The sequence below is a fragment of the Capra hircus genome, chromosome 2 (genome assembly GCF_001704415.2).
Source record: "Capra hircus breed San Clemente chromosome 2, ASM170441v1, whole genome shotgun sequence".
NCBI lineage: Eukaryota > Metazoa > Chordata > Mammalia > Artiodactyla > Bovidae > Capra > Capra hircus.
This window is the reverse complement of record NC_030809.1, coordinates 11,409,056-11,436,568: the sequence shown is the minus strand read 5'-3', so window position 1 is coordinate 11,436,568 and position 27,513 is coordinate 11,409,056. Positions and strand designations below refer to the sequence as shown.

At 38.6% G+C, this 27,513-nt stretch overlaps 2 protein-coding genes across 15 annotated transcripts in view; one reads left to right on the top strand and one right to left on the bottom strand.

Moving 5' to 3' along the window:
- EPB41 (erythrocyte membrane protein band 4.1) overlaps positions 1 to 27,513 on the bottom strand; it is a 192,139-nt gene that overhangs the window by 104,762 nt on the left and 59,864 nt on the right. For 12 of the 14 annotated variants that reach the window (XM_018057087.1, XM_018057080.1, XM_018057110.1 and 9 more), the window contains exons 2-3: positions 5,920 to 6,397; positions 939 to 1,151 (exon numbers count right to left, since the gene is read on the bottom strand). In XM_018057087.1, coding sequence (XP_017912576.1) covers positions 939 to 1,151; positions 5,920 to 6,390 — 684 coding nt within the window. In that variant the 5' untranslated portion in view covers positions 6,391 to 6,397. The remainder of the gene's footprint in view (positions 1 to 938; positions 1,152 to 5,919; positions 6,398 to 27,513) is intronic. The other 2 variants (XM_018057127.1, XM_018057136.1) reach the window with 1 other exon arrangement.
- Positions 2,359 to 3,921, top strand: LOC108637382 (peptidyl-prolyl cis-trans isomerase FKBP1A). The gene has a single exon (XM_018057163.1). It carries the CDS (start codon positions 2,482 to 2,484, stop codon positions 2,806 to 2,808), a length of 327 nt encoding a protein of 108 aa, XP_017912652.1. The 5' UTR covers positions 2,359 to 2,481; the 3' UTR covers positions 2,809 to 3,921.

Below are 27,513 nucleotides of genomic sequence, written 5' to 3'. Positions count from 1 at the left end.
CTTTCTCCGTCTCTAGACTAGTTAGTAGTGAGAAGCAGAAAGAGCAGACCCTAGATCTCTAGTTACCAGGAATAGTAAAGCCATTTTTAAAATGCAATAGTGTATTTTTCTTGTTTTTCAAAACTTCAAAGGGGAATTTCTATTAATAAATACAATATTTTAGACACAATATAATATTTGTGCTTTATTTGCATATAAATAAATCAAATTCAAAATAATGTTATATACCTAAGATACAAGTATATATGAGTTATATGTGATAATCTTAATAATTGCTTTTTATCAGGCATATTATAATTGATAATTATTGCTCTAATTTTAAAAATAGCTATAGATTTTCAAGGATTTTAACTTGTCTTGAAGCAAAAGAATAACTGAAATATTAATAACTCTGACATTTCTATTCTTGATTCAATTATTTATTCTTCCTGGAAATAATAGAGAATTTTAACAAATGGCATTACTTGATGTAAGCTTTTTATATCCTATCTCATGGAGCTAAAGAAATACATTCAATAAACTAAAGCTTATTAAAGACAGCAAAAATGAACAGGTAGTAATTTTTTTTTTTTTTGACAAATACAATTATGGGGACTGCTAGACCTAGAAACTGAGGCTATCCTGGGAAATCAAGTCATGGAAAGTCACTCTATAAATAACCTTTTTTTTTTTTCTTAAAATTATTTTGGGTTATAAAAGTAACACATGCTCAATTCACAATACATATATTTGGCAGATATAGAAAAAACTGGAGATGAAAATAAGACTCACTCATAATCCTTCCACACCTCCACCCCTAGAAAATCACTATTAACATTTCAGTCCATAGAAACAGTCATTATACAGGGTCTTACCTCAGACCACAGCACCGCTTTATCCAATCCTACATGAAACAGATCTGTAAGCGTTCTAACTACTGGAAATCAAAATGCACTCACCTCCACCACACATTCGTAAACTGTGTCATCCAACAGAGAAACCTTGCAATGCATGCTTCCGTGCCTTCTGATGGATTTCTGGGAAGCTTTTAATTCTCTCTCTGCTTTTGATTCAGGACTTTCTTCTTTTACTTCTATTTTAGAGCACTCCTCAAGTCCTCCTTCTTCCTTAGTCTCAAAATCTGGATCTTCTCTGTGTTCTTCCTGAGCAGGCTACATAGCCATGACATCACCAAGTCAGTAATAAAGACACTTCACACAACATGCTGTACACATGTTTGCTTATAATATGGCTAGCAGTAAAAGCACTAACTGAAGAAGAAAACTGTTAAAACAAATAAAAGCGATGAGTAAATAATTTTTTTCTATAAAAGATATGATCTCCCCAAAGATCCACAGACTCTGCTAGTCTCAAAACTTTATAATATAAGGTAAAATTTGCTCTTTTTTTTCCCTAAAACTGAAGTGGGTAGCCATTCCCTTCTCCAGGGGATCTTCCCGACCCAGGGATCAAATTTGGATCTCCTGCATTGCAGGCAGATTCTTTACCCGCTGAGCCACCACGGAAGGCCCCTATAAGGTAAAATTCTATCTTCAGGTGGAGTGTCATTTTTCAAATCAATAAATGAAGGTTTCAGGTAAACTAGAGCATACCAATCTGTTGCTCTCAGCACTATACATTTTTACTGGCTATACCATTATCTATTCTTAAATTCTATCAAAATTTAAACATCTTTGCCCCTTGCTCCTCAATTCTAATGAGGTAGCCTTAGGAATTGCAAAACAGGCTGTTATTTGTCATGCGGTCTAAATTTTATGAATGGCTAAGAGGGGTTCTTGACCAATTTAGACCAAAAGGCAACAGATGTAGTAGGCTAACAATTGCAAATACCAGTGATCTAATTTTTACCAGGTATCACCCATGACAAATGCAAAGGAGATTCAAAGAAGCAAGAGACAGACTGAAAAGATTCAAAGAAGCAAGAGACAGACTGAGATCTGGATCCCCTAGGGCAATCATTAAGTCATCCCAAAGTAATGCAGGTAAGTGAGACGACATTTTGGCACACCCCTACTTACTTCTTACACAATAAAACTGCTGAAAGATTCTTAACTAAACCTCACTAATCCTTTTCTTGCCAAAGAAAACATAGTTGACATTTGAGAAGGAAGACTTAATTATTCGGCTGCTGCTCCTCCTGCATTAGATACTAGTGAAGTCGCTCAGTCGAGTCCGACTCTGCGACCCCGTGGACTGCAGGCTGCCAGGCTCCTCTGTCCGTGGAATATCCTATCTGGCCTATCCCGACTCCGCTAGTACTCTTCATGTCAGTACCCTGTTTGCTGCCTTCGTAACATTTATGACGATAAATAATTATTTTGTATTTACTACTTTTTTTGTCTCTTCCATTAGACAATAAAGTTATCACGAGAGCGCGGAGGGTCGAGGCAGAGCCGCGGAATCGCCGCGAGATCTGGTCTCGGTCCACGCTGCCCGTCGCGCCGCCCGTCGGCCAACCCAGCGTCCGCCGCTACCGCAGCTATGGGAGTGCAGGTGGAGACCATCTCTCCCGGAGACGGGCGCACCTTCCCGAAGCGTGGTCAGACCTGCGTGGTGCACTACACGGGGATGCTTGAAGATGGAAAGAAATTCGATTCCTCCCGGGACAGAAACAAGCCCTTCAAGTTTGTGCTGGGCAAGCAGGAGGTGATCCGAGGCTGGGAAGAAGGGGTTGCCCAGATGAGCGTGGGTCAGAGAGCCAAGCTGACTATCTCCCCAGACTATGCCTACGGTGCCACTGGGCACCCAGGCATCATCCCACCAAATGCCACTCTCATCTTTGACGTGGAACTTCTAAAACTGGAATGACAGGAGTGGCCTCCTCCCTGAGCTCCCCATTCTTGGATGTGCCACAGAAGGATCTGGCGCCACCAGACGCACACAGCGAGTCCGTGTGGAGCTCTTCCCGACGTTCCACTACACTCTTTGTATAAGCATCTTCCCAGACTGAATGTGTTCTGTCACCGGCTTTGCTCTTCCCCTTCTCCTCGTATGTGTGTTGACCTGAACTATATGCCATAAACCTCAAATTACTCAGTTTGTTTTTGTTTTGGGGTGAAGATTGAGTTTCAGTCCTTTGGATCTAGGTTTCCAATTAAGTATTAGTCAAGTATTAACAGCACAAGTAATGGGTTAACTTTAGACTAGGAATTGGTGTGTGGGGGGGTGCAAGAATCTTTATTTTATTTTATTTTTTTGGATAAAAGTTTTATCTATTATATATTAAACGTTCTTGCTGCTGCGCTGCAAAGCCATAGCAGATTCGAGGCGCTTTTGAGGGCCGAATTACTCTCCAAGTTGAGAGATGTCCTCGGGTTGAATTGAAAGCCCTACCCAAAACTGCAGTGGGAAGAGGGAGAGCCTTTGCCTCCACTGCCCCACCCTCACCCTCCTCGTAGACCCTCTGCCTTTTGAAAGCAGATCGTTTTCACTGAGATATTGGACATTGCAGATGTCTGTTCCCCAGGCCAGCAGGGACCTCTGAAACCTTCATGGCCTGGCCTTTTTTTTTTCCATCCTGTGGTTTTTCTAATGGATATCCAGGATTTTTGTAATTGCATAGCTATCCAAGCTCTACTTCCTAAATTTTAAGAACTTTAATCGAAAGTTAAATTGAAGGTGCTGTTTGTAGACACTTAACACCCATGAAAGCCCAGCCATCATGACAAATCCTTGAGTGTTGTCTTAAGAAAATGATGCTGGTCATCACAGCTTCAGCATCTCCTGTTTTTTGATGCTCAGCTCCCCCTGCTGATCTCAGAGTTTCCTGGCTTCTCCTTGCCCCCTCTCACCCCTTTGCTGTCCTGTGTAGTGATTTGGTGAGAGAAATTGCTGCCTACTCCCCCAGCCTACCCCCACCCCCTGCACTACACATGAGTTTCAAGTTTTATTATTGCAATAAAAGTGCTTTATGCTGGCTTTTCTCAAAAAAAAAAAAAAAAAAAAAAAAGTTATCACGAGTAGGGATCATGTTTGTTCAATAATAACAACAACAAACATTTATATAGAAATTACAATGGGTAATTATTGTTCTAAAAGCATTATTTATATGAACTCATCTAACCCTATGGGGAGTGTACTATTGTTATCTCCCCTTGACAAATAAAAAATTGAAGGCAGAGAAGTTAATTGGGTAGGATCATACAGTCAACAAGTCACATACCAGTCAGACTCCAGAATTCATGATCTCTTTGCCGTATTGCAGTTTTTTATTTACCAATGTCTGTCCAGCTTAGGGCCTGGCACACACAGTAGGTTTTCAGTAAATTTGTTGAGTGAATAAATTTAAAAGTATTAAAAAATGACACATGGTTTCCAAAAAAACCCAAAGTACCCTAGATGAAGGCCAGTGCAATCCTACAATGCAAACTCAATTTTAAAAAATCCTGTATAGAAAAGGACCATTCAAATGAAATTCTACTATGAAATCAATGAATGAGATTTTAGTTAAATCTAAAATTTGTCATCTGTTTCAACTTTAGTACAAATGTTATGATCTTTAGACCAAACAGACTAATCCTGATTCAAATGCTAACTACAACAAGATAGAGATTTTTCAGTACATAAAGCAAAGGGGGAAAAAAGCATCTAAAAACCTCTGGAAACTACCAGGCTTCCTGAAACATAACATAATTTAACTCCTTTGGTATTCCTAAAATTAAATTAAATTAATGACACTAAAATATGTGGTTTCTCTGCCTTTACTGTTTATATATTTTATTAACTAAGTAATAATAACTAACATTTATTCAGTGCTTATAGTATGTCAGGCAATGAAGTAAAAGTGTCAGTTGTCAGTGACTGAATCTTCTAGTCATACACTATAAATAAAACTTTGTCTTCAGCCTGCTTTCACTAATAACAAATACATAACAACTTTATTCTAAATTTTACTTAGAACTTTTAATATGCAAGCAATATTTTCATAAATACATATATTATTTTTTAAATCTAATAAAACTATATAGCCCAAGTCTGAAACCTATAATAGAAACATATAGGACTTACACATTTTACAAGGTACATAATGCCCACATGTTTCAAAAATAAAATACTTTGAAAACAACTCTTAATTTGTAATTCATTAAGCCTGAAAACAAATGACATGCCTAGAAAATAGTTTGAGTTGCAGTACTAATATTTTCCCAAGATTTTTGGACCGATGACCAGACTCACAACTCATTCTCAGTTTAACTACACTAACAATCAAGCCTCCCCGAAACTACTGTATATTACAAAGGTGATATAAAAGAGCTAAATTTCTGCATCTATATCTTACACTCTGTGGAAATATGATCTAGTTGTAGAAAACAACACGGATAAGGTAGACATTGTTCAAACTTATTACCTACTTCTGGGTGGCCTGAATCTACCCCAAGGCTTTTATAAAGATTTCCATAAAAGAACTATGTTTGTTGATAAATTATCCCATATCTAATAATTCCACCAAAATGAACTCTAAACCACTTCATTTCCTTCCCCCTCACCATTAAAACTCCTGGACTTGTTCCATTATTGTAGCAAAATATAAATTCATTTGATACATCTCTTTCATTTTCTCTTTTTTGATTTAGACAGTATAAGTATCTTTTTTTAAGTCTTTATTGAATTTGTTAAAGTACTGCTTCTGTTTCTTGCTTTTGTTTTTTGGCCAGGAGGCACCCGGGATCTTAGTTTCCCCACCAGGGATTGAACCTGCGACCCCAGCACTGAAGGTGAAGTCTTAACCACTGGACTGCCAGGGAAGTCCCCAACGTAAGTATCTTGACCCTGTGAATTTCTTTAGAGCAGAAACTCCAAAGCATTATGTTACTTATTACTAATACCTAAGTCAACTAGCTGGTAAGAAATAAAACCAAATGTTCTTGAAGGAAAATTGTTTAACCTGCCTTCACCTCCCACTCAATTGCATACCCTTACCTGTGTTTCTGCACTGCTTAATGAATGGAGATCCAAGGATGGGTCTGTTTTGAGCTCAGGTTCAGGAGCTGCAATTGGGGCCTTTAAAATGATTTCTTCATCAAGACTGGCTCCAAATTCTATCTCCTTCTGGCCTCCTTCACCTTTCTCTTTAGCTGACTCTACTTCTTTGCCTTCCTCCTCAGACACCTGAGATTTAGGCCTTTTGAGGAATGAGGAGAACAGCCGTGACAGGCCCCTGTTTTCTGATGCCCGCTCCTTGTTCCTGCTCAGGTCTTCATGTGTCGGCGTGTCTCCATTAGATGTCTTCAGCTTCTGCTCACACTGATTATCTCCCTCAGCTGCTGCTTGGGAAGCCTCTTCCAACTGAGCTTCCTGTTGACCGGAGCTCGTGGCTCCCTCACCCTCTTCCTTCTGCGGTCGGTGCTGTGGATTTTCAGCCTCAGCCACTAAACTCTTCTCTGTTGTCATGATGTTGCTATTAAAAAGAAGATGGCAAAGGGGGTCTCTTAGAAACAGAACGCATAACTGAAGGCAAAACCCTCAATCAGGTCAAGTGTGACAGAGTTAGTATCTTCAGGTATTTAACCACCAACAGACAGTGCTCTCATCCATTAAACATGAGACTTTCCATTAAAGCACAAAAATAACTTACCTATACATCCTGGATAAATTATTAATGCTTGACTTGCTAAAGTTATGACATAGAGAAATTAGCTTAAAATAGGACTCCCTGAAAGCCAGCTTAGTGAAATGCATATTTTAAATTCAAAGCTCAAAACTATGTATAGCACAGTTTTATCCTTCCTAAAAAAAGATCTTATTTATACACTGTTCTTTGACAGCATCAATCTGCGGGTACAAGGTTTGTAGAAATTATCTGCAAAATTCTCTACATCCCAAGAGATGATGGGATTAAGATTCCCCAGCTCTTCACTCTTATTGTTTATATTTCTCAGAATGCATATTATGAACAGAAATGTAGAATTCTGATCATTTGCTATCAGGCTTGACAACAGCAATGACAAGTATACAGTTAAAATAATCACAAAATAAATCCTTAGGATTTTGTGTTACAACATTAAATTGCCAAAGTCTCTGACTTAAAGTTTTTTAAGATCTTTTTTCCTCTAACAAATATGATTTAGAATACTCATCATTTTTAAGAGCAGCAGGTAACTATTACAAGAGAGGAAAATAGATAATAGAGGAAAATAAAGATGCAAAATAGAGAAGAAAAATATTGATTAAAAGCAAATACTGATTCAACTGTAAGAGAAGAGAAAGCAAGCTGTAGGCCTCACATATTCAAAAACTTGTTGATTTCTAGTTTCTTTCTCTCAAATCTCCCAGTACTATTAGTTAAGTCACATAATAATGCTAAAGAGTAATGTCACTAAAGGGTAACCACCATACCAGGGAACCACTGAGTAATGAAGTTGACTAATTACTTTGCCAACAAAGGTCCGTCCAGTCAAGGCTGTGGTCTTTCCAGTGGTCATGTATGGATGTGAGAGTTGGACTGTGAAGAAAGCTGAGCGCCGAAGAATTGATGCTTTTGAACTGTGGTGTTGGAAAAGACTCTTGAGAGTCCCTTGGGCTGCAAGGAGATCCAACCAGTCCATTCTAAGATTAGTCCTGGGTATTCTTTGAAAGGAATGATGCTAAAGCTGAAACTCCAATACTTTGGCCACCTCATGCGAAGAGCTGACTCATTGGAAAAGACCCTGAGGCTGGGAGGGATTGGGGGCAGGAGGAAAAGGGGACGACAGAGGATGAGATGGCTGCATGGCATCACTGATTCGATGGACGTGAGTTTGAGTGAACTCCGGGAGTTGGTGATGAACAGGGAGGCCTGGCGTGCTGCGATTCGTGGGGTCGCAAAGAGTTGGACATGACTGAGCAACTGAACTGAATAATGACCTTACGTTTTGATTCGCTGCTATACCTAAAAGTACTCCACTCAAAAAGCAGTGTTTACATTGTCTTTGCTTCTGCTCCATGCTGTTTAGATGAAGTAATTTAATTTGGATGCCAAAAATCTGAACTGATGAACTATATTTGGTCCATTCCATCCTCAGACCCTTTACACTTGCTGTTCTCTCTATTTTCCACTCCTGGATATTTGAAAGCAGGTCCCTCCTCATCATTACTGCCTCTGCTCAGATGTCACCTCTTTACAAAGGCTTCCCAATCACATCCTATCTAAAATAATGGTCCTCTAGATGGTCTCATAGCATTTATTACTATTTACAATTATCCTGTTAACTTGTTTACTGGTTTTTGTCTTCTTTCCCCCCAGCTAAAATTTAAGTTCCATGAGGACAGAATAGTACCTGGCACATTACAGGTAATAAAAAAGCCTGTTGAATAAATTAATTTCAATTGTATATATCTGACAAAAACTGCATAGGTCTTCTCTAAATTATTCAAGTAAATCTATTTCAAAAGCACAGGTCCTATGCTAGCGATACAACAGTAAACAAAACAAGTAGGTCTATGTCATCATGGAGTTTATAGTCTTGATTCAACTTTAATCAGTATAATGAAAGAATATTTAAGAGAATTCTTATTTACAATATACTGTTGCTGCTAAGTCGCTTCAGTTGTGTCCGACTCTGTGCAACCCCATAGACGGCAGCCCACCAGGCTCCCCCGTCCCTGGGATTCTCCAGGCAAGAACACTGGAGTGGGTTGCCATTTTCTTCTCCAATGCATGAAAGTGGAAAGTGAGCGTGAAGTCACTCAGTCGTGTCCGACTCTTAGCGACCCCATGGACTGCAGCCTTCCAGGCTCCTCCATCCATGGGATTTTCCAGGCAAGAGTACTGGAGTGGGGTGTCATAAATCTAAATAATTGTGTATAAGTGGAACAAAGTAGTGAAAAGGGAAGGAAGCTAATGGCATCAAGCACTATTTCTGCGTCAGGCCCCGGGGCCAGGGACATTATCTACAATATTTAAAGTAAGCCTTTCAATAACCCTGAAAGGGAAAGTGGAACCACTTAATCTCATCGTTGAAGAAACAAACTCAGAGTAAAACTGGCCCAAGGTCACACTGATAGTAGGTGACAAACCACTGTAAGTGAAACTGAAACAAATAAAGGTACATTAATAAAAGGAAAAGCCTTTATATGACTTCTTACTGCTGATCTACTCAAATTATTCTATTTTGAGCATTGAAAATATTTTTAAATAATCAAAATATTCGCAGAAGCATATTCTCCAGTTTCATCTACTAAGTCATCAAAACTACTCTGTGCTAATAAAAAACACAATAAGGTCTTTATAAACACTACTTAAACATTTACCAACCAATGTATATTCTGAATTTGCTACCCTTGAGTGAGGTACACTTGTCTTAATTCCTCCTTATATTAGGAGTAGGCAATTGATTTTTCCAAGGTTCTTTTTCTTTAATCTCTAAATAATCAAACTTGACCCAGAAAGAAAACATGAATATCAAACCACCAGTTACTCTTAAAGAGTTATGATTCAAGAGCACCAATTTACTTCAAACTTCCTTCACAAAAATAAACAAGAGGATGGGCTGAGGATTGAGCACTATTTTCCACGGATTTTGGATATCACTCATCTTACTGATAAGACACAGAAACCATTTCTACATTGAAATGTTCCTACACAACAGACTTTACAACAAGGTCTCTCACAAAGACCCATAAAAAATTATAAATCTTTCATGACCATTTTAGCAGATGTGAAAATCGCTTAAAGTCAATTCTAACAATCTTTTACTTGTATTTTCCAATAAATAGAGAGTATTTTTCTTGTGTTTTCAATTTTCTATCATTAAAAAAACAGAAAAGATCTTCTAAGGATATTCCTATAATTTCTTTCCCATGAAAAGATGTCATCTCAAAGTAGCTGAATGAGTATGAGTACTCAATAGTTGAAAATACACACATGGTTACAATTTGTGTGCTATATGTGTGCTTGTTAAATTTTAATGTGTGCTGAATCACCCAGTAATCTTAAAATACTGATTCTGATTCAGCAGGTCTGGAACAGGGCCTAAGACTCTACATTTTTAACGAGCTCCCAGATATTGCCAATGCTGCTGGCCCACTGACCACACTTTGAGTAGCAAGGCAGAGAAAACTATTATTTCTTTGGAAACATACTCAAAATGTCTGAGAAACAAAGATGGGAGAAAGCTACCTTCAGAAAGTAGTATGTGAACAGCGAGAAATAGTTGACACAATAAATGCCCAACAAATGCTTGCTGAATTAAGGAATGAATCAGCAAAGAATGCAGTATACTATTAAATGTGGAAGCTGACCATTAACATGTTTTTAGAACTCATTTGGTATTTAATCAAAAGTTAATCGAATTTTTCTAGCACAGATCTGTGGCGATTTCAAGTTGTCCATGCAGCCCTGACACTTGACACCTGACTTTCTCCATCAATATGATCTCTTGTGAGGCTTCCCTGGTGGCTCAGCAGGTTAAGAATCTGCTTCCAGTGCAGGAGACATGGGCTCAATTCCTGGGTGGTTAGACAACTCCACTGATATGAACCTCTTTGCACATTTAGGAAGGAATGATCAAGACATATGAATAAAGAATTAGAAAATAATATCTATCAGTACAAAACCAATATACTTTGCCACACATAATTATACTCATATTTTAAAAAAAAATCTGAATACAAGTGAAAAAGAGATGAGAACACATTATAAAGAACAGGTACACAAGCAGAAGGTTAAAAGAATTATCTTAGAGCATACAGAAACCAACCTCAGGTAATATCATAAATGCAAGAAAACAACCAGGGAATCAGACAACACAGATTCAGCAGAGATGCTACAATTCAGTCTATACAAGGATAAATGGAATAAAATTAATTATTAATGACAGTTTTCATATATGTCCTTTCCAGCCATGCACATATGGATAGCAATGCATTTACTAAGAGTCAGAAGAGCAAAAGGAGGTAGGGAGGATAGGAATATAACAAGTGAAACCAATAAATCAGCCAAGTATCTCCAGTTAACTCTGAAAAATAAATCGCAAAAACAAAAGTCCTACAGGCCATTTCCTAAAAGCTCAAATAAAGTCATCCTGACAAATCTGTTATACATGCAGCCAGGTTCTTCACATTACAATAGGTAGGATGGGTAACCAGGAAAAGAGATACAAAAAGTCAAGCAGCAAAGACAGGATAAATGCTCTACAAACAGGCTCTTCCTGTGTAAATGATACTATTTTTACTCTGGATACAAAACCAAAGGGAGTTATCATTTATTTAATGTCAGAAAAACGTCTTCTGATTTTAAAAAAGGGAAAAAAAGATCAGCATAGCCGAGAAGACAGTGATGAGTGGTCCCATTCCATCGTGATCCTAATCCTTCAAACCCAAGGAATTATGCTCCATCTGCTCTCAAAGATACACTTACTTTAATAGTGTACATCTGTTGACTTCAGGCAAATCAGATCTTCACAAACCTGATCCTGAGCAGATTGCAAGGGCCGGACGACATCTTTCATTTTTTTGGTATCTCTTTCTAACAGTACAGTCAGTGCTCCACTAATGTTTTTTAGGTGGAAAACTTGGTAAAAAACACTACAGTTTGGAATGACTAAGAAAATTTCCCTTACAGTCACCATTTAATGATAAAATTTAATTATTGGTAATACTCCTCAAATTAGTTCACTGAACATCTATCAGTGTTTACTGGGTGCTAATCATATATAAGGTTTTGGCTCAGCTCTTTGAGAGGGAAACAAAGAGGATAATATACAGTTCTCAAGGAGATAAGACATATACACAAATAACCAACGTACTACCTTGCGGTAGTACTTGGTGCTTAATCAGGCAAGGCTTCATGAGTGGAACCAATTAAGCACCAGAGAAGTACAAAGTACTTTCAACTAGAGTGATCACAAAAAGTCTCGTAGAAATTGTTTTTTAAGCTGTGCTATGGAGGATGAGTACAAGATGTCAACAGAAAGCAACCTGAAGCGCAAAGAACAGATGAAATTCTAGATGAGGAACTGAACTAGCATTAGTAGAATACTGTAGCTATTCAGGAACTAGTTAAGCAGTCCAGACTAGGTGATATGGGGCTACAAGGACATAAGGTTCCAATAGGTACAATTTAAAATGAATTCTAACTGAAATACTAATAATAGTAGGTCCCATTTATTGAGTACCTATGAAACACCATACATTACACAATTTACCATGGTATTCTAGAATCACTCTAAACGGTAGGTGTTTTCATTTCCCAGATAAATATAAGCTGGTTCTGGGAGGTTAAATTTTTTGTCACAGATCACAGAATTAAACCATGTTTTAACGAAACTATTAATATACTACAAGCTGGTGATTCTATTGTAAATTCCCAGAATAGTGTCTATCTTTCCAAATCGGGGTACTTCTATCCCACGGTTCTCTGCTAAAGAAACCCCTCTCTGGAACCCTCCTACGCTGTTGGTGGGAATGTAAATTGGCACAGTCACTACAGAAAACAATATGGATGTTCCTGAAAAAACTAAAAATACAGCTACCATATGATCCAGCAATCCTACTCTTGGGCATCTATCCAGAAAAGACAAAAACTAATTTGAAAAGATACATGTACCTCAGTGTTCACAGCAGCACTATTTACAACAGCCAGGACATAGAAATGACACACGTGCCCATCAACAGACAACTGATTTAAGGAAACGTGGGGGGTTGTGTGTGTGTGTATAATGGAATATTATTCGGCCATTAAAAGAATAAAACATTGCCATTTGTACAACATGGATGGCCCTAGAGAATATCACACTAAGTGAAGTAAATCAGAAAAAGACAAATATTATATCACCTTTTGTGGAATCAAAAACTAATACAAATAAATCCATACACAAAACAGAAACAGACTTACATAGAAAACACACTTGTTAGCAAAGGAGAAAAGGGAAGTGTGGGGAGGGATAAATTAGGATTAGCCAGAAGCAGAAGCTATTAGGAAGAGGGGGCAAGAATACACACTAGAACTATACAAAAAATATTTTCATGATACAGACAACATGATGGTGTAATCACTAACCGAGAGCTAGACATCCTGGAATGTGAAGTCAAGTGGGCCTTAGGAAGCATAACTGCGAACAAAGCTAGTGGAGATGATAGAATTCCAGTGGAGCTATTTCAAATCCTAAAAGGTGATGCTGTGAAAGTGCTGCACTCAACATGCCAGCAAATTTGGAAAACTCAGCAGTGGCCGCAGGACTGGAAAAGGTCAGTTTTTATTCCAACCCCAAAGAAAGGCAATGCAAAGAATGTTCAAACTACCACACAACTGCACTCATCTCACATGCTAGCAAAGTAATGCTCAAAATCCTCCAAGCCAGGCTTCAACAATATGTGAACCATGAACTTCCAAATGTTCAAGCTGGTTTTAGAAAAGGCAGAGGAACTAGAGATCAAATTGCCAATATCCACTGGATCATCAAAAAAGCAACAGAGTTCCAGAAAAACATCTACTTCTGCTTTAGTGACTATACCAAAGCCTTTGACTGTGTGGATCACAACAAACTGTGGAAAATTCTGAAAGAGATGGGAATACCAGATCACCTGACGTGCCTCCTGAGAAATCTGTATGCAGGTCAAGAAGCAATAGTTAGAACTGGACATGGAACAACAGACTGGTTCCAAATCAGGAAAGGAGTATGTCAAGGCTGTATATTGCTACCCTGCTTATTTAATGTATATGCAGAGTACATCATGAGAAATGCTGGGCTGGATGAAGCACAAGCTGGAATCAAGATTGCCGGGAGAAATATCAATAACCTCAGATATGCAGATGACACCACCCTTATGGCAGAAAGTGAAGAAGAACTGAAGAGCCTCTTGATGAAAGTGAAAGGGAGAGTGAAAAAGTTGGCTTAAAACTCAACATTCAGAAAACTAAAATCATGGCATCCAGTCCCATCATTTCATGGCAAATAGATGGGCAAACAATGGAAACAGTGAAGGTGAAGTCGCTCAGTCGTGTCCGACTCTTTGCGACCCCGTGGACTGTAGCCTACCAGGCTCCTCCATCCATGGGATTCTCCAGGCAAGAATACTGGAGTGGGTTGCCATTTCCTTCTCCAGGGCATCTTCCCAACCCAGGGATCGAACCGAGGTCTCCCTCATTGGAGGCAGACGGTTTAACCTCTGAGCCACCAGGGACTCCAAAACCACTACAGATGGTGACTGCAGCCATGAAATTAAAAGATGCTTGCTCCTTGGAAGAAAAGTTATGACCAACATACCCAGCATATTAAAAAAACAGAGACATTACTTTGCCAACAAAGATCCGTCTAGTCAAGGCTATGGTTTTTCCAGTGATCATGTATGGATGTGAGAGTTGGACTATAAAGAAAGCTGAGTACAGAAGAATTGATGCTTTTAAACTGTGGTATTGGAGAAGACTTTTGAGAGTCCCTTGGACTACAAGGAGATCCAACCAGTCCATCCTAAAGGAAATCAGCCCTGAACATTCATTGGAAGGACTGATGCTGAAGCTGAAACTCCAATACTTTGGCCACCTGATACAAAGAATTGACTCATTTGAAAAGACCCTGATGCTGGGAAAGATTGAAGGCAAGAGGAGAAGGGGGCAACAGAGGATGAGATGGTTGGACGGCATCACCGGCTCAATGGACATGAGTTTGAATAAGCTCCAGGAGTTAGTGATGGACAGGGAAGCCTGAAGTGCTGCAGTCTGTGTGGTGGCAAAGAGGCAGACATGACTGTGTGACTGAACTCTCAGCTGGATTAAAAGATACAAACTCCTATGCAAAAAATTAGATAAGCAACTATATAACACTGGGAACTATATTCAGTTTCTTTTAATGATCCAAAATGGAAAATGAGCTGAAGAAAAAAATATACATAACTGAATCACTTTGCTGTATACCTGAAATTAACACAATATTTTAATTCAAGTATACTTCAAGGAGGAGGAGGAGGAAGAAGAAAGGAGGAAATTCCTATCTGTTAAGAATTTATGGACAGGCTGTCAATCTGGCCAAGACTACCTCTATAGCCACCAATTTCAAGTTCACAATTTACGTACATATTTCTCTTCCCATGGAGTGTATGTGAAGGTGGAATTGGGAGACAAGGAAAGACAGACAAAGTAAACAGATTTTGAAAGGACTTGAATATCCAGCTAAATAGTTCAGACTTTATTCTGAAAACAGTGGAGAACCACTGGACATTTTTAAACAGGGAAGCGGGTAAACAAAGTGGAAGCAGGACAGGCCTAGACGCAGAGAGAAGCTCAACAAATGACTGGGTAAATTCAGGTTATCAGTGAATAAATTCACAATGGGTATCGCTGGGGAAGCTGAAACCAATCCTGAGCAGATAAACTTGAAAAGCCTTGCAACTGCCCTTAGTTTCTCTAGCTTGTTCTCATTAGCATGTTTCTCAATAACACGGGTAATTTCATGTCTGAGCCTGAAGGCATTTTTATAACACTTCATTAACCCACTCTGATAAATGGCTTAACAGAAGAGGTCTAGCATTAGAACCAAAATAGAAAAGAGAAAAGAAGTGAGATGGATATCTCACAGGCATCTTCAATACATGTCTAAAATTAAACTCTTGGATTCTTTTTCCTATACCAGGTTCGAACATACCATCCAGACGCTCTAACCAGAAAACCTAAGTGCCATCCTTGGCTCAGCCTCCTCCATTTCCCTTCCCAATCAAGTCCATCTGTTAGCCCTATAACCTCCCAAGTAGATTCAGAATCAGTCCATTTTCCACCTTCTGCACCACTATCCCATTTGTGCAAGCCTCCTTCACTTCTCCTTGTATGATCTCAACAACCTCACCTTGTTCCGTTTTCCTCCTGGCCTCTATCGTATGGTCATACTGCTGCTGCTGCTGCTAAGTCGCTTCAGCCAAGTGCTTTCCTGGCTAAAGTCGTTCGTGCATGCCATTTCCTTGGACTGGAATACACCCCACCCCCTGCAATAAATCTGGTTTCTTCTTATACCTTGCAATTCAGCTTGAATAATTCCTCCTCAAAGCAATCTGCCTTGACAACCCTAATGTCTACATAAGTCTGTCCATAAGTCCCTTCCCTAGTTCTCTATCCTAGTACCTACTTACTTACTTCACAGTATCCTCTTCTCAATGTATACAGTCACACTTGTCATTTACCTGTTTAATGTCTGTCTGCCCCATTCCAGCACCTCCAGCCACTCTGTAATAGCCCTGAGAGAAGGGCTGTTTTCTCTTCCATGGTATACTTAGTACCTAAAACAGAACTGGTGCTACTACTCCGCACAGAACCTAGGACTTTGAACAGAACCTAATACCTAGCACAGAACACTGCAGATACTCAATAAATATTTGTTCAGCAAATGGACAAATAAATAGGAAAAATAATAACTTAGGTTTGTTGTTGTTCAGTTGCTAAGTCGTGTCCGATTCTTTGTGACCCCATGGTCCGCAGGATGCCAGGCTTCCCTGTCCTTTACTATCTCCTGGAGTTTGCTCAGATTCACGTCCACTGAGTCAGTAATGCTAGCTAACCATCTCATACTCTGGCACCTCCTCCTCCTTTTGCCTTCAATCTTTTCAAGCATGAGGATCTTTTCCAGTGAGTCGGCTCTTCTCACCAGGTGGCCATGGTGTTGGAGCTTCAGCATCAGGTTAAACTTAGGTTTAACCATATTTATTATACATATACAGGATGGAGGTTGTCCAATTTAACAATGAAAGTGAAAGTCGCTCAGTCGTGGCAGACTCTTTTCAACCTCATGCACTATAGTCCATGGAATTCTCCAGGTCAGAATTCTGGAGTGGGTAGCCTTTCCCATCTCCAGGAGATCTTCCCAGCCCAGGGATCGAACCCAGGTCTCCTGCATTGCAGGCAGATTCTTTACTAGCTGAGCCATAAGGGAAGCCCACTCGAGTGGGCAGCCATTCCCTTCTCCAGGGCATCTTCCCAACCCAGGGATCGGACCCAGGTCTCCCACATTGCAGGTGGATTCTTTACCAGCTGAGCCACCAGGGAAGCCCAATTTAACAATAGTTCATAAGAATTTTAAGGTTTTGATTGTACACACTCCAACAGAGATAAAATCCCAAAGGAGCTACCAATCTTTAGCTGCATTTCTAGATTTACACTGGCCAAGGCACTCATTTGATTCTTCAACATAGATTTTCTGAGAGTAGTACAGTATTCTAGGCAATATGGTAAGCAGTGGGCTACAATAGTGAGGAAGACAAACATAATTACTGACCTCCTGGCCCACATTCTCCAATCACAAGGTCATGGAAAATAACAAGGTCTCAGTTCTTGTTATATATTTTACATCTTAAATCTTACATTCAGCTCTGGGCAGTTTAAAGAAGCCAGAGTCTGTCCAAAGAAGAGATATAAAATGATGATGGAATTTGAAAACATGTCATTAAGGTAAATAATTCAAAGAAACTGGGATACTTAGCCTAGAAAAAGAGAACAGAGAAAAGGAAAGCGATTGCAGCCCTCACAAATTTCCAGAGTTGCCAAATTTTATGTGATTCCTAAAAGAAAACTCAAATTAGTCAGTGGAAATTACAAAGACACAGTTTTCACCTCAATATAAAAGGAAGAGATTCCTAATAATTAGAGATACCTAATAATTAAATGACCTGCTTGGGAATAGTGAGCTTATTATCACTGGAAATATTCACTTAAAAGCTGAATGACCATCTATCATGGATGCCAGAGAAAAGATTCTTCCACTAAAGTGGGTTCTTGCATTAAATGACCTCTAAGGGACCCCTGATACTGGGAAAGATTGAGGGAAGGAGAAGAGGCAACAGAGGATGAGATGGTTGGATGGCTCACCAATTCAATGGACATGAGTTTGAGCAAACTGTGGGAGATAGTGAAGGGCAGGGAAGCCTGGTGTGCCACAGTCCATGGGATTGCAAAGAGTGAGACATAGATTAGCAATGGAAAAACAAGGTTCCATTCAATGCTAAGATTTTACAGATAGGAAGGAAGGTAAGGAAAAAAACTAAAGGGACACTAGAATAGTGATACAATTGGGTTATTTTTTAAAAGACTGTATTATAAAGTCAGAGTTACTATTTGGGTTATAATAAGAGGGGAAAAATCAAAAGTAAAAAACGGATAAAAGGCCATTTTACTATCAGAAAACAGAATTCAGTAACATTCCTTGACACAGAAAGAAAACAATGTTCAAGTACTGAAGTCTCAGAAAATCTGCTAGAAAATAGTTTGTGTCCCAATAAAATCAATAGTTTGTTTCCCAATGAGGTCAATCTCCTCAAAACCACAGGGAAAGAGTCTTTCCTTTATAACTCAATTTAAGTATGCTAATTAGCACTTTTAGAAAAACAGGAAAACTATCTACGTAAAATATTGAAATGGTAGCTTAAAATATACTAAAGAACTTCTTTGTGATTCTTCTTTCATCCTCCCCAAATTATTTGGACCTTAAAGTACTCCTTATGTGAACTTTTCTTGCCATATTGAGTGAATCAGGAATGTCACTCAGCATGAACATGCTGTTTTCAACAACTTTATTTTTAATTTAAGTCATTTCCATGGTGACTAACACCATTGAACCAACTCATTCAAAGATATTTTTAAATAAACAAACTCTTACTCATCTCCTTCTAAGAAGACCAAAATATGCTCTTTACTTCCCCACAGAATTCAAGCTTGTACTTAGATGATGTCTAGACATATTCTAAAAGTATAACACCTGGGCCCTCCCAGAAGAGTGCACCACCCTCACGATAGTGCAGTCATGATAGGAATCACTTTAGATGTGACACCAAACCATTCATTTCTCACAGAACTGAGTTTTACTCCCTTTAATTGTCAAAATGTGTTAGCCATTCTGAATGGAGATCTTTATTAAATGGATTATATGTCCCTTGTTTCATTAAAAAAAAAAACCCAGAGAACATATTAAATCTTTATTGACTTAGTCATCATTATGAACCTCAATTACTATGCAGAGCTAATGTCCTCAAGGACTAGCTGGGTTTATAGGGATGGTGAACTCTGCCATATGGATACCTGAGGACTGGGGTTGGGGGGGCAGCTTATGTATGTATCTGCCTTTAATAGTTTTCCTGTTTGTTCATTTGCAGAATTAACTTGTATTTCTTGCTGATGTCAAGATGGTCTGCCAATGAGTTGTTGTTGTTCAGTCGCTTAGTTGTATCCGATTCTTTGCGACCCCATGGACTGCAGCACACCAGGCTTCCCTGTCCATCACCATCTCCTGGAGCCTGCTCAAACTCATGTCCATTGAGTCCGTGATGCTATCCAACCATCTCATCCCTCTGTCGTCTCCTTCTCCTGCCTTCAATCTTTCCCAGCATCAGGGTCTTTTCCAATGAGTCAGGTCCTCACATCAGGTGGCCAAAGTATTGAAGCTTCAGCATCAGTCTTTCCAATGAATATTCAGGACTGATCTCCTTTAGATTGACTGGTTGGATCTCCTTGCAGTCCAAGGGACTCTCAAGAGTCTTCTCCAGCACCACTGTTCAAAAGCATCAATTCTTTGGCACTCTGCCTTCCTCATGGTCCAGCTCTCACATTCATACATGACTACTGGAAAAGCCATAGCTTCGAGTAGCTTCCAACATTTCCCTTTCTAATCTGCTGTTTGTTAGTCTACCATTGAATAGGAGATCAAATTGACAAATGTGTTAAACTTGTGTAAAAAATAAAAGAAGTGCAAAGGAAGAGAAAGATTAATGTTTCACATTATTCACTGAAATAATTTAGTCCCGTGGATTTTGTGGTATCTACTTCAGCCCTTCAAATATAAACCTACTTTGAGGTTCCCATTATACTGTGACTAGTTGAGACTGTTGGATGACTTTCTGATAAATCACTCCAATATAATGACATTCTCTTTCTTTACAAGTAGAGATCAAGAGTCTTTAATACTGTTATTTATATACAGTGTTACATTTCATATAAACTCTTTTGGAAAACCAAAAACAAAGTAACAGTTTAGCCTGAAAATGTAACAGAAAAGGAGGAGAACTACTTAATAGCATCAAAAATCTCAAGGCAGATACAAACAAAACATGAAAATTTCTAGCTGCAAACGGGGTTTGGCTAAGACTATGGAACTTTTCTTACACTCTTGTTTTTATTTTATTATCTTAGAGAATTCAATCTGATAATACTAACTTTAAACTCAAGAAATTCCCTAAGATTTATTATACTGGCAAACTTCACTTTAGCCAGAACACTACAGTAAAATAATTAAATATCAAATGTCATCTGATTAGAGTGTATGTATGAATAAAACACTGGATCATAGCTCGCATTAGCAGATATTGTGAAGATTGGAAAATGTGCTGTGACTGTCATTCAGTATTGTTAAATGTGAAAAATACACCATAGTCTATCAGAAGCTAAAACGCTTTCTCATACAGTGCTAACACTGGCACAGAAACAAGATTCAATAATGATGGAGTATTTCAAACAACCCACTATTTGCTAAAAGCATTCAGTAAAATTATTGACTAAGCTTGATGACATTTTTCTCTCTCAAAAAGGAGATGTCCTATTATTATGTTCTTAATTCTGAGCAATACAGAATAATTTGTTGGTGACATGAATATATCAGGAAACTTGGCAGAAAAAAATAACTTGATAAAGTTTGGGTTTTTTGTTTTTTTTTTTTTTGGCCACCCCAAGTGGCTTGTAGGACGCTAGTTCCCCTACCCGGGATAGAACTCAGGCCCCCTGCAGTGGAAGCATAGCGTCCTAAACATCAGACTGCCAGGGAATTCCTCACAAAGTTTTTATACTGAGAAAAGAGGTAGGTCATAGTCAAATATGTGAGCTTATTATAACAAATTTTTAATTTTTAATTTTCTTTAAACTTATTTTATTTAGCTGCATCGGCTCTTAGTTGTGGCTGGCTGGCTTAACTGCCCCACAGCATGTGGGATCTTAGTTCCCCCACCAGGGATCGAACCTGTCTCCCTGCATTGGAGGGCAGATTCTTAACCACTGGACCACCAGGGAAGTCCCCATAAACCAATCTGTAAACACTTAAAGAAGAGTAAGGCATGACTGCATGGCCAAGGAATCTACAAGCATATGGAATCTGTATGGATAAGGTAATTCTGGAAAGTAAAGTTCATTCATTACATTTCACAGATATACATCAAGTGCCAGATTCTTTTCTAGGCCCTGGGGATACGGCAGTGAAATTTTCTCTACACGATCAGAAATTTCTAGAAAACATGAGGAAAGTATTAGAGACCCAGTCGTGAACAGCAGGGAGATTGTAGAAATATATAATGAAGGTTTTAAAATAGCATTCCAAAGGACTACTTACAAAAATGATCAAAAGCCTGAACTCTAACAAACACTGGTGCAATCCCCCCACACCCGAAAGAAAAAAAAAAAAGAACATACAAAACAAAACTTCTAAAAATGGCAAAAAAGAAAGGAGAGGTGAGGAAAGAGAAGAAAAAGGAAGGTCAAATTCAGACTATAGCTTTGAGAGAAAAACAGTTAACATGTGCCAGAGACAAAATTAACTGTGCTCTTTGAAACGAAACAACATAAAGGAGGGTTTATAATCAAAGATAATTTAGGCTATTATATGTAACCTTATATGTTAAAATGCGTTTAGTTCTCCAATCCCAGAAAAACCTTATTTCAAAGTTCAGAAGTGACTTGCAAATTTTGATCTAAGATTACTAATAAACCTGAGTCTTTACCAAATTCACAGTTAGTATGACTGAATCAGAGTTCAAAAATATCTCAAGCTGGAAAGATCCATCAAAACCAACAAGGAGGAATTTAAAAACAATGTAAGGTTTCCACATTGAAGCTTGAAAAATAATGACAAAGAAAAAAAGTGGAAACAAATGTCCATCAATCAGGGAACAGATGGGGACTTCCTTGGTGGTCCAGCAGTTAAGACTTTGTACTTTTAATCCAGGGGACACGAGTTTGATCCCTGGCCAAGGGATTAAGATTCCACATGCTGTGTGGTGCACCCCCAAACATTTTTTTAAGGAAAAAAAAATCAGAAAATAGATGAAGTTATTAATAATAAATTCATAGGATGGAAACTATAGCAGCGAAATGGACTATAACCATACATATGAACATAGTGGAATGTCATGTTTGAGGGAAAAAGCATATTGAAGGATATATTTTGTGTAATACTATCTATACAGAATTGAAAAACATGCAATATCATATAAACTGCTTAGAAACACATAGGTAACAAAAGTATGAAAAAAATGCACAATCACAAAATGTAAAAGAGTGGTTATTTTCGAAGAAAGGGAGAGTAATGAGAATGGAGAGAGGTACCACAGGAACTCAGCTTTATCAATTATGTTCTATTTTGTAAACTGGGTAATGTTTATCTCCTTCTATTTCTTAAATATTTTACAAAAAAATTTTTAAGAATTACATAATTATATTATGGGAAAGACAACTTGGTAGCATTATTTTTAAAAGATTTCTTATGAGCCAAAAATGCAATGTGGTTTCTAGAAAGATTAACATAATCTTGATGAAAGTGCGGTATCCAGATTATGGAATTAACTAAACTGTTGTATTCCTTATAGTTAACCACAGAGTATTATTTCATTCTGAGCACTACAATTTAAGCAGGACATTAACCAAACCGAGTATATCCAATGACCAGAATAATGAGTAGTCTCGAAACCATAACTGCAGATAATCCATCAAAAGAGGTGGGGATGTTTTTCTCATTTTTTTTTTCCAGGAGGCTAACGAGACTGAAGGGAGAAACTATAGTTATCTAAATATAAACGCAAGAGTAAGATGAATGGATAAAATATAATGAATATATGCAATGGAACACTACCCAGTCTTAAAAAAAGAGAATGAAATTCTAACATATACTAGGAGAAGGCGATGGCACCCCACTCCAGTACTCTTGCTTGGAAAATCCCATGGACAGAGGAGCCTGGTAGGCTGCAGTCCATGGGGTTGCTAAGAGTCGGACACGACTGAGAGACTTCACTTTCACTTTTCACTTTCATGCATTGGAGAAGGAAATGGCAACCCACTCCAGTGTTCTTGCCTGGAGAATCCCAGGGATGGGGGAGCCTGGTGGGCTGCCGTCTATGGGGTCACACAGAGTCAGACACAACTGAAGTGACTTAGCAGCAGCAGCAACATATACTAGTATCAAATGGCTGAGCCTTGAAAACATTATTCTAAGTAAAATAAGGCAGACACAAAGGGACAAATATTACATGATTCCACCTATATAAGGCACCCGTAGTAGTTAAATTCATGGAGAGGGCAAGTAGCATAGTGGTTACCAGGAGCTGGGGGAAGGGAGGAATGGAAAGTTACGGTTTAATGGGTAGAGTTTCAGCTTGGGATAAAGAAGTTTTGGAGATGGACAGTGGTAATGACTGTGCAACAATGTCAGTATATTTAATGCCATTGAACTGTACACTTAAGATGGTAAACTTTATGTGTGCTTTCCCTTTTTTTTTCCAAAAAAAAAGGGGACAGTACATCCTTGCTAACTTTTCAAATCCTCACTCGCATGTGCCTTTGCAGTTCTAATAATTTCATATATATTACACTGTCCTATACAGCAACTGCTTAATGAAAAAGATTCAGTTCATTCATGTCTTCAAGGAATTTATGATCCAGTAGAGGAATATATTTTTTGTTTTCTAGCTGATAACCCAGTGTTGAAATGGCTATCCCTTCATTTTAGTTAGTTTGATATCACTATTAAAATCATGTATTAATAAATGTATAACTGAAAAATACCTTAATTATCAACTATCTCTCATTGAAATACAAGGTCACTATGGTTCAAAAAAAGATAAGCAAAGTCATTTACCTAAGGTCACTCAGCTAATAGTGACTTAAATACCAAATAACTTAATAACTGTTAACTCAGCTAATAACTAAGTCTGGGTGGTAGGAATGCAGGCCTTAAAACCTTCAGACCAATGCTACTTTCATTACATCAACATAAGGTTTTATCCCTATGAACTAAATCAGAGTTCCACTGGAACTCAGGGTAACAATGCACAAGACAAAAGTTAAGGAAAATGAATCGCCTTCTTAGCTACAATGATCTCAAGTTAACACCAAATATCCTGAACGATGCTTTTAATTCAAACACCACAGTCCACCCAAATGGAATGGGAAATCCTACCTACTGTCCCCAAACCCTCCAGGACATTTCATATCGTTCAGAAAAATAGCCAGTCTTTCCCACCACCTCCCCTGCTCCATCCACACGGGTCTTCCCACTGTTCCTGAAACATGCTAGGCACTCTGCACGCAGCCTTTGAATGTGCTGCTCTCTCTGCCTGGAAAGTTGCTTCCCAGGCAGCTACAAGCCTTGCTTCCTCTGGGTTTTTACTCAAATACCACTTTCTCAGTGAGGCTCTACTCAACCAGCCTACCTAAACTGGAGTCCCCACTGTACTTCTCCTTTTTCTACTGTAGTTTTCTCCACAGCAATTACTACTCCTTAAGGACATACTATATAGTCTTTACTAGTTTGTTTTTTGTCTGTCTACCCCACTAGAATATACAAAATGAAAGTCAAAGTCACTCAGCCACGTCTGACTCTTTGTGACCCCATGGACTATGCAGTCCATGGAATTCTCCAGGCCAGAATACTGGAGTGGGTAGCCTTTCCCTTCTCCAGGGGATCTTTCCAACCCAGGGATTGAACCAAGGTCTTCCGCATTGCAGGTGGATTCTTTACCAGCTGAAACTCCACTGGAAAAAGAATTTTGCCTGTTTTGTTCATTATTACATCCCTGGTACCTAGAACGTGGAGCCAATAAATATCAGTTGAAGAAATAAATGAGAAAATGAAAGAAACTGATACTGATATGCTTAAAGGCCAGAAACTATCTTCCTCATGATGAGATATACATACATCATTTGGTGAAGGATAAATGCTGGACTGGAAGAAACACAAGCTGGAATCAAGATTGCCAGGAGAAAAATCAATAACCTCAGATATGCAGATGACACCACCCTTATGGCAGAAAATGAAGAGGAACTAAAAAGCTTCTTGATGAAAGTGAAAGAGGAGAGTGAAAAAGTTGGCTTAAAGCTCAACATTCAGAAAACAAAGATCATGGCATCCAGTCCCATCACTTCATGGGAAATAGATGGGGAAACAGCGGAAACAGTGTCAGACTTTATTTTGGGGGGCTCCAGAATCACTGCAGATGGTGACTGCAGCCATGAAATTAAAAGACGCTTACTCCTTGGAAGAAAAGTTATGACCAACCTAGATAGCATATTCAAAAGCAGACGCATTACTTTGCCAACTAAGGTCTGTCTAGTCAAGGCTATGGTTTTTCCAGTGGTCATGTATGGATGTGAGAGTTGGACTGTGAAGAAGACTGAGCGCCAAAGAATTGATGCTTTTGAACTGTGGTGTTGGAGAAGACTCTTGAGGGTCCCTTGGACTGCAAGGAGATCCAACCAGTCCATTCTGAAGGAGATCAGCCCTGGGATTTCTTTGGAGGGAATGATGCTAAAGCTGAAACTCCAGTACTTTGGCCACCTCATGCGAAGAGTTGACTCACTGGAAAAGGCTTTGATGCTGGGAGGGATTGGGGGAAGGAGGAGAAGGGGATGACAGAGGATGAGATGGCTGGATGGCATCACGGACTCGATGGATGTGAATCTGAGTAAGCTCCGGGAGTTGGTGATGGACAGGGAGGCCTGGCGTGCTGCAATTCATGGGGTCGCAAAGAGTCGGACACGACTGAGTGACTGAACTGAACTGAAAGAAATTAAGATACTCCAGACACTCAAGAAGAATACAAAAGGTTTATTTACATTTCGAAGATACTCAGATACTACAGATGTGGACATGTTAACTCCTTTTAGGATAAATTGAGGATGGGCAATAATCAATATTAGAAACTTTGTGTTACTCTCCTAAAGTTTTTTTTTTTTTTAACTTACAAACACTATCTGAAAGAAAAACATTTGCTCATAGGAAAATGTTTTTGTTATTTAATTACAAAACAATTAGCTAAATTACTGTGTTGCCTAGCAGCAAAGTGAAATTAATGTGCCAAAACCTTGAAAATGCTCATTCATTCTAAATATTTCTTGGGTCACTAACAAAGGTAGCACGTAAAGGAAATCAGAGTGATGAGGGTCAACACGAGTGGTGATGACCTCAGATTCCCTAAGGGTATACAGTTCTGGGTCAGCTCCCCGGAGTCTGAGTCCAAAAAGAAGCAGGTCTAGCCATTCCTAACTAACCTCTAGGTCATTCTTCATTCATACGTGTTCTAAAAAAAAAAGAAAAAAAAATGAGGTTGTGTTTCAGCGCTGCCGAGAGAATTGTGAACCAAACTAGATACCCAGAAACACTGTTAACTCATTCTATATCTGTTCTGATTCATTCATCTTCTTCTCCTGAATACAGTCTCAGAACTAAAATCTATTCTTTTAAGTAATTACCCTATAAGAAACCCTATCAGGAAATCACTTTCAAAAAAATTCTCTAAAAAGTAATTATATATATAAGAAAATAAGTAACTATAAAGTGCTTCCCTGCATTATTTAGATTCTATGAAAATTTTTAAGCAGTATCATAAAATTCTCATTGGTTGCCAAGAAAATTATAGTATCGAAAACAGGATTTTTCCCCTTCCTTGAGTAACTAACTACTATTGTAGGCACCAAGCTAAAAGCTCCTAGATGTGGCTCCTATCCTCAAACAATGCACAATCTATTTTTAAAAAGACAGGCAAGAATAAGCACTAATGTAGTAATATATGCAGAAACTAAGTAGGGCAGAAAAAAGTCATTTAAACCAGCTATCAGAGAAGTCCTTTTAGAGACAATCTGTGCTGAGTCTTAAAGGATGAGTAGGAAGAGGTGATGAAAAGAGAAAAATGCAGTCATCTGGATGAGCACCTAGAAAGGGCATGAACACCTGAATGGGAAACAATCAGCGGTTTCCTACAACTGGAGTGTAAAATACAGGATGACAGAAAATAGTACCACAGTCCTCCCTTATCCTCGGGGATACCTTCCAAGACCTCGATGGATGCCTGAAACTGTAGACAGTACCAAAACCAGACAGAACCCAAACCTATATATACATATAAACCTACACGTACATACACATACACACACACATACACACCAGGTTTTCCCTATACAAACCTACCCATGATAAAGATTAATTTATAAATTAGGCACAATAAGAGATGAACAGCAATAACTAATAATAAAGTAGATAATTATAAAATAAAAGTTAGGTGAATGTGATCTCTCTGTCTCAAAATACCTATGCAGGTATTTTCAGGAAGCAGTTGACTGCAGATAATTGAACCCACAGAAAGCAAACGGTAGAGAAAGGGAGACTACCATAGAGGATATCACAAGCTTGCAACTATTAGAAAGGGGTAGATTAGGGTAGACCTTCCTTTGCAACTTCAAAAATCTATACTTTACTCTCTGTAATACAGGGAGCCATTAAAAGATTTTAAACATGGAAGTACCACAGTAAAAACTGCTTTAAGAGAATCTTCTTTGGTGAGCGAGTACAGAAGATGGGAGAAAACAGAAACAAG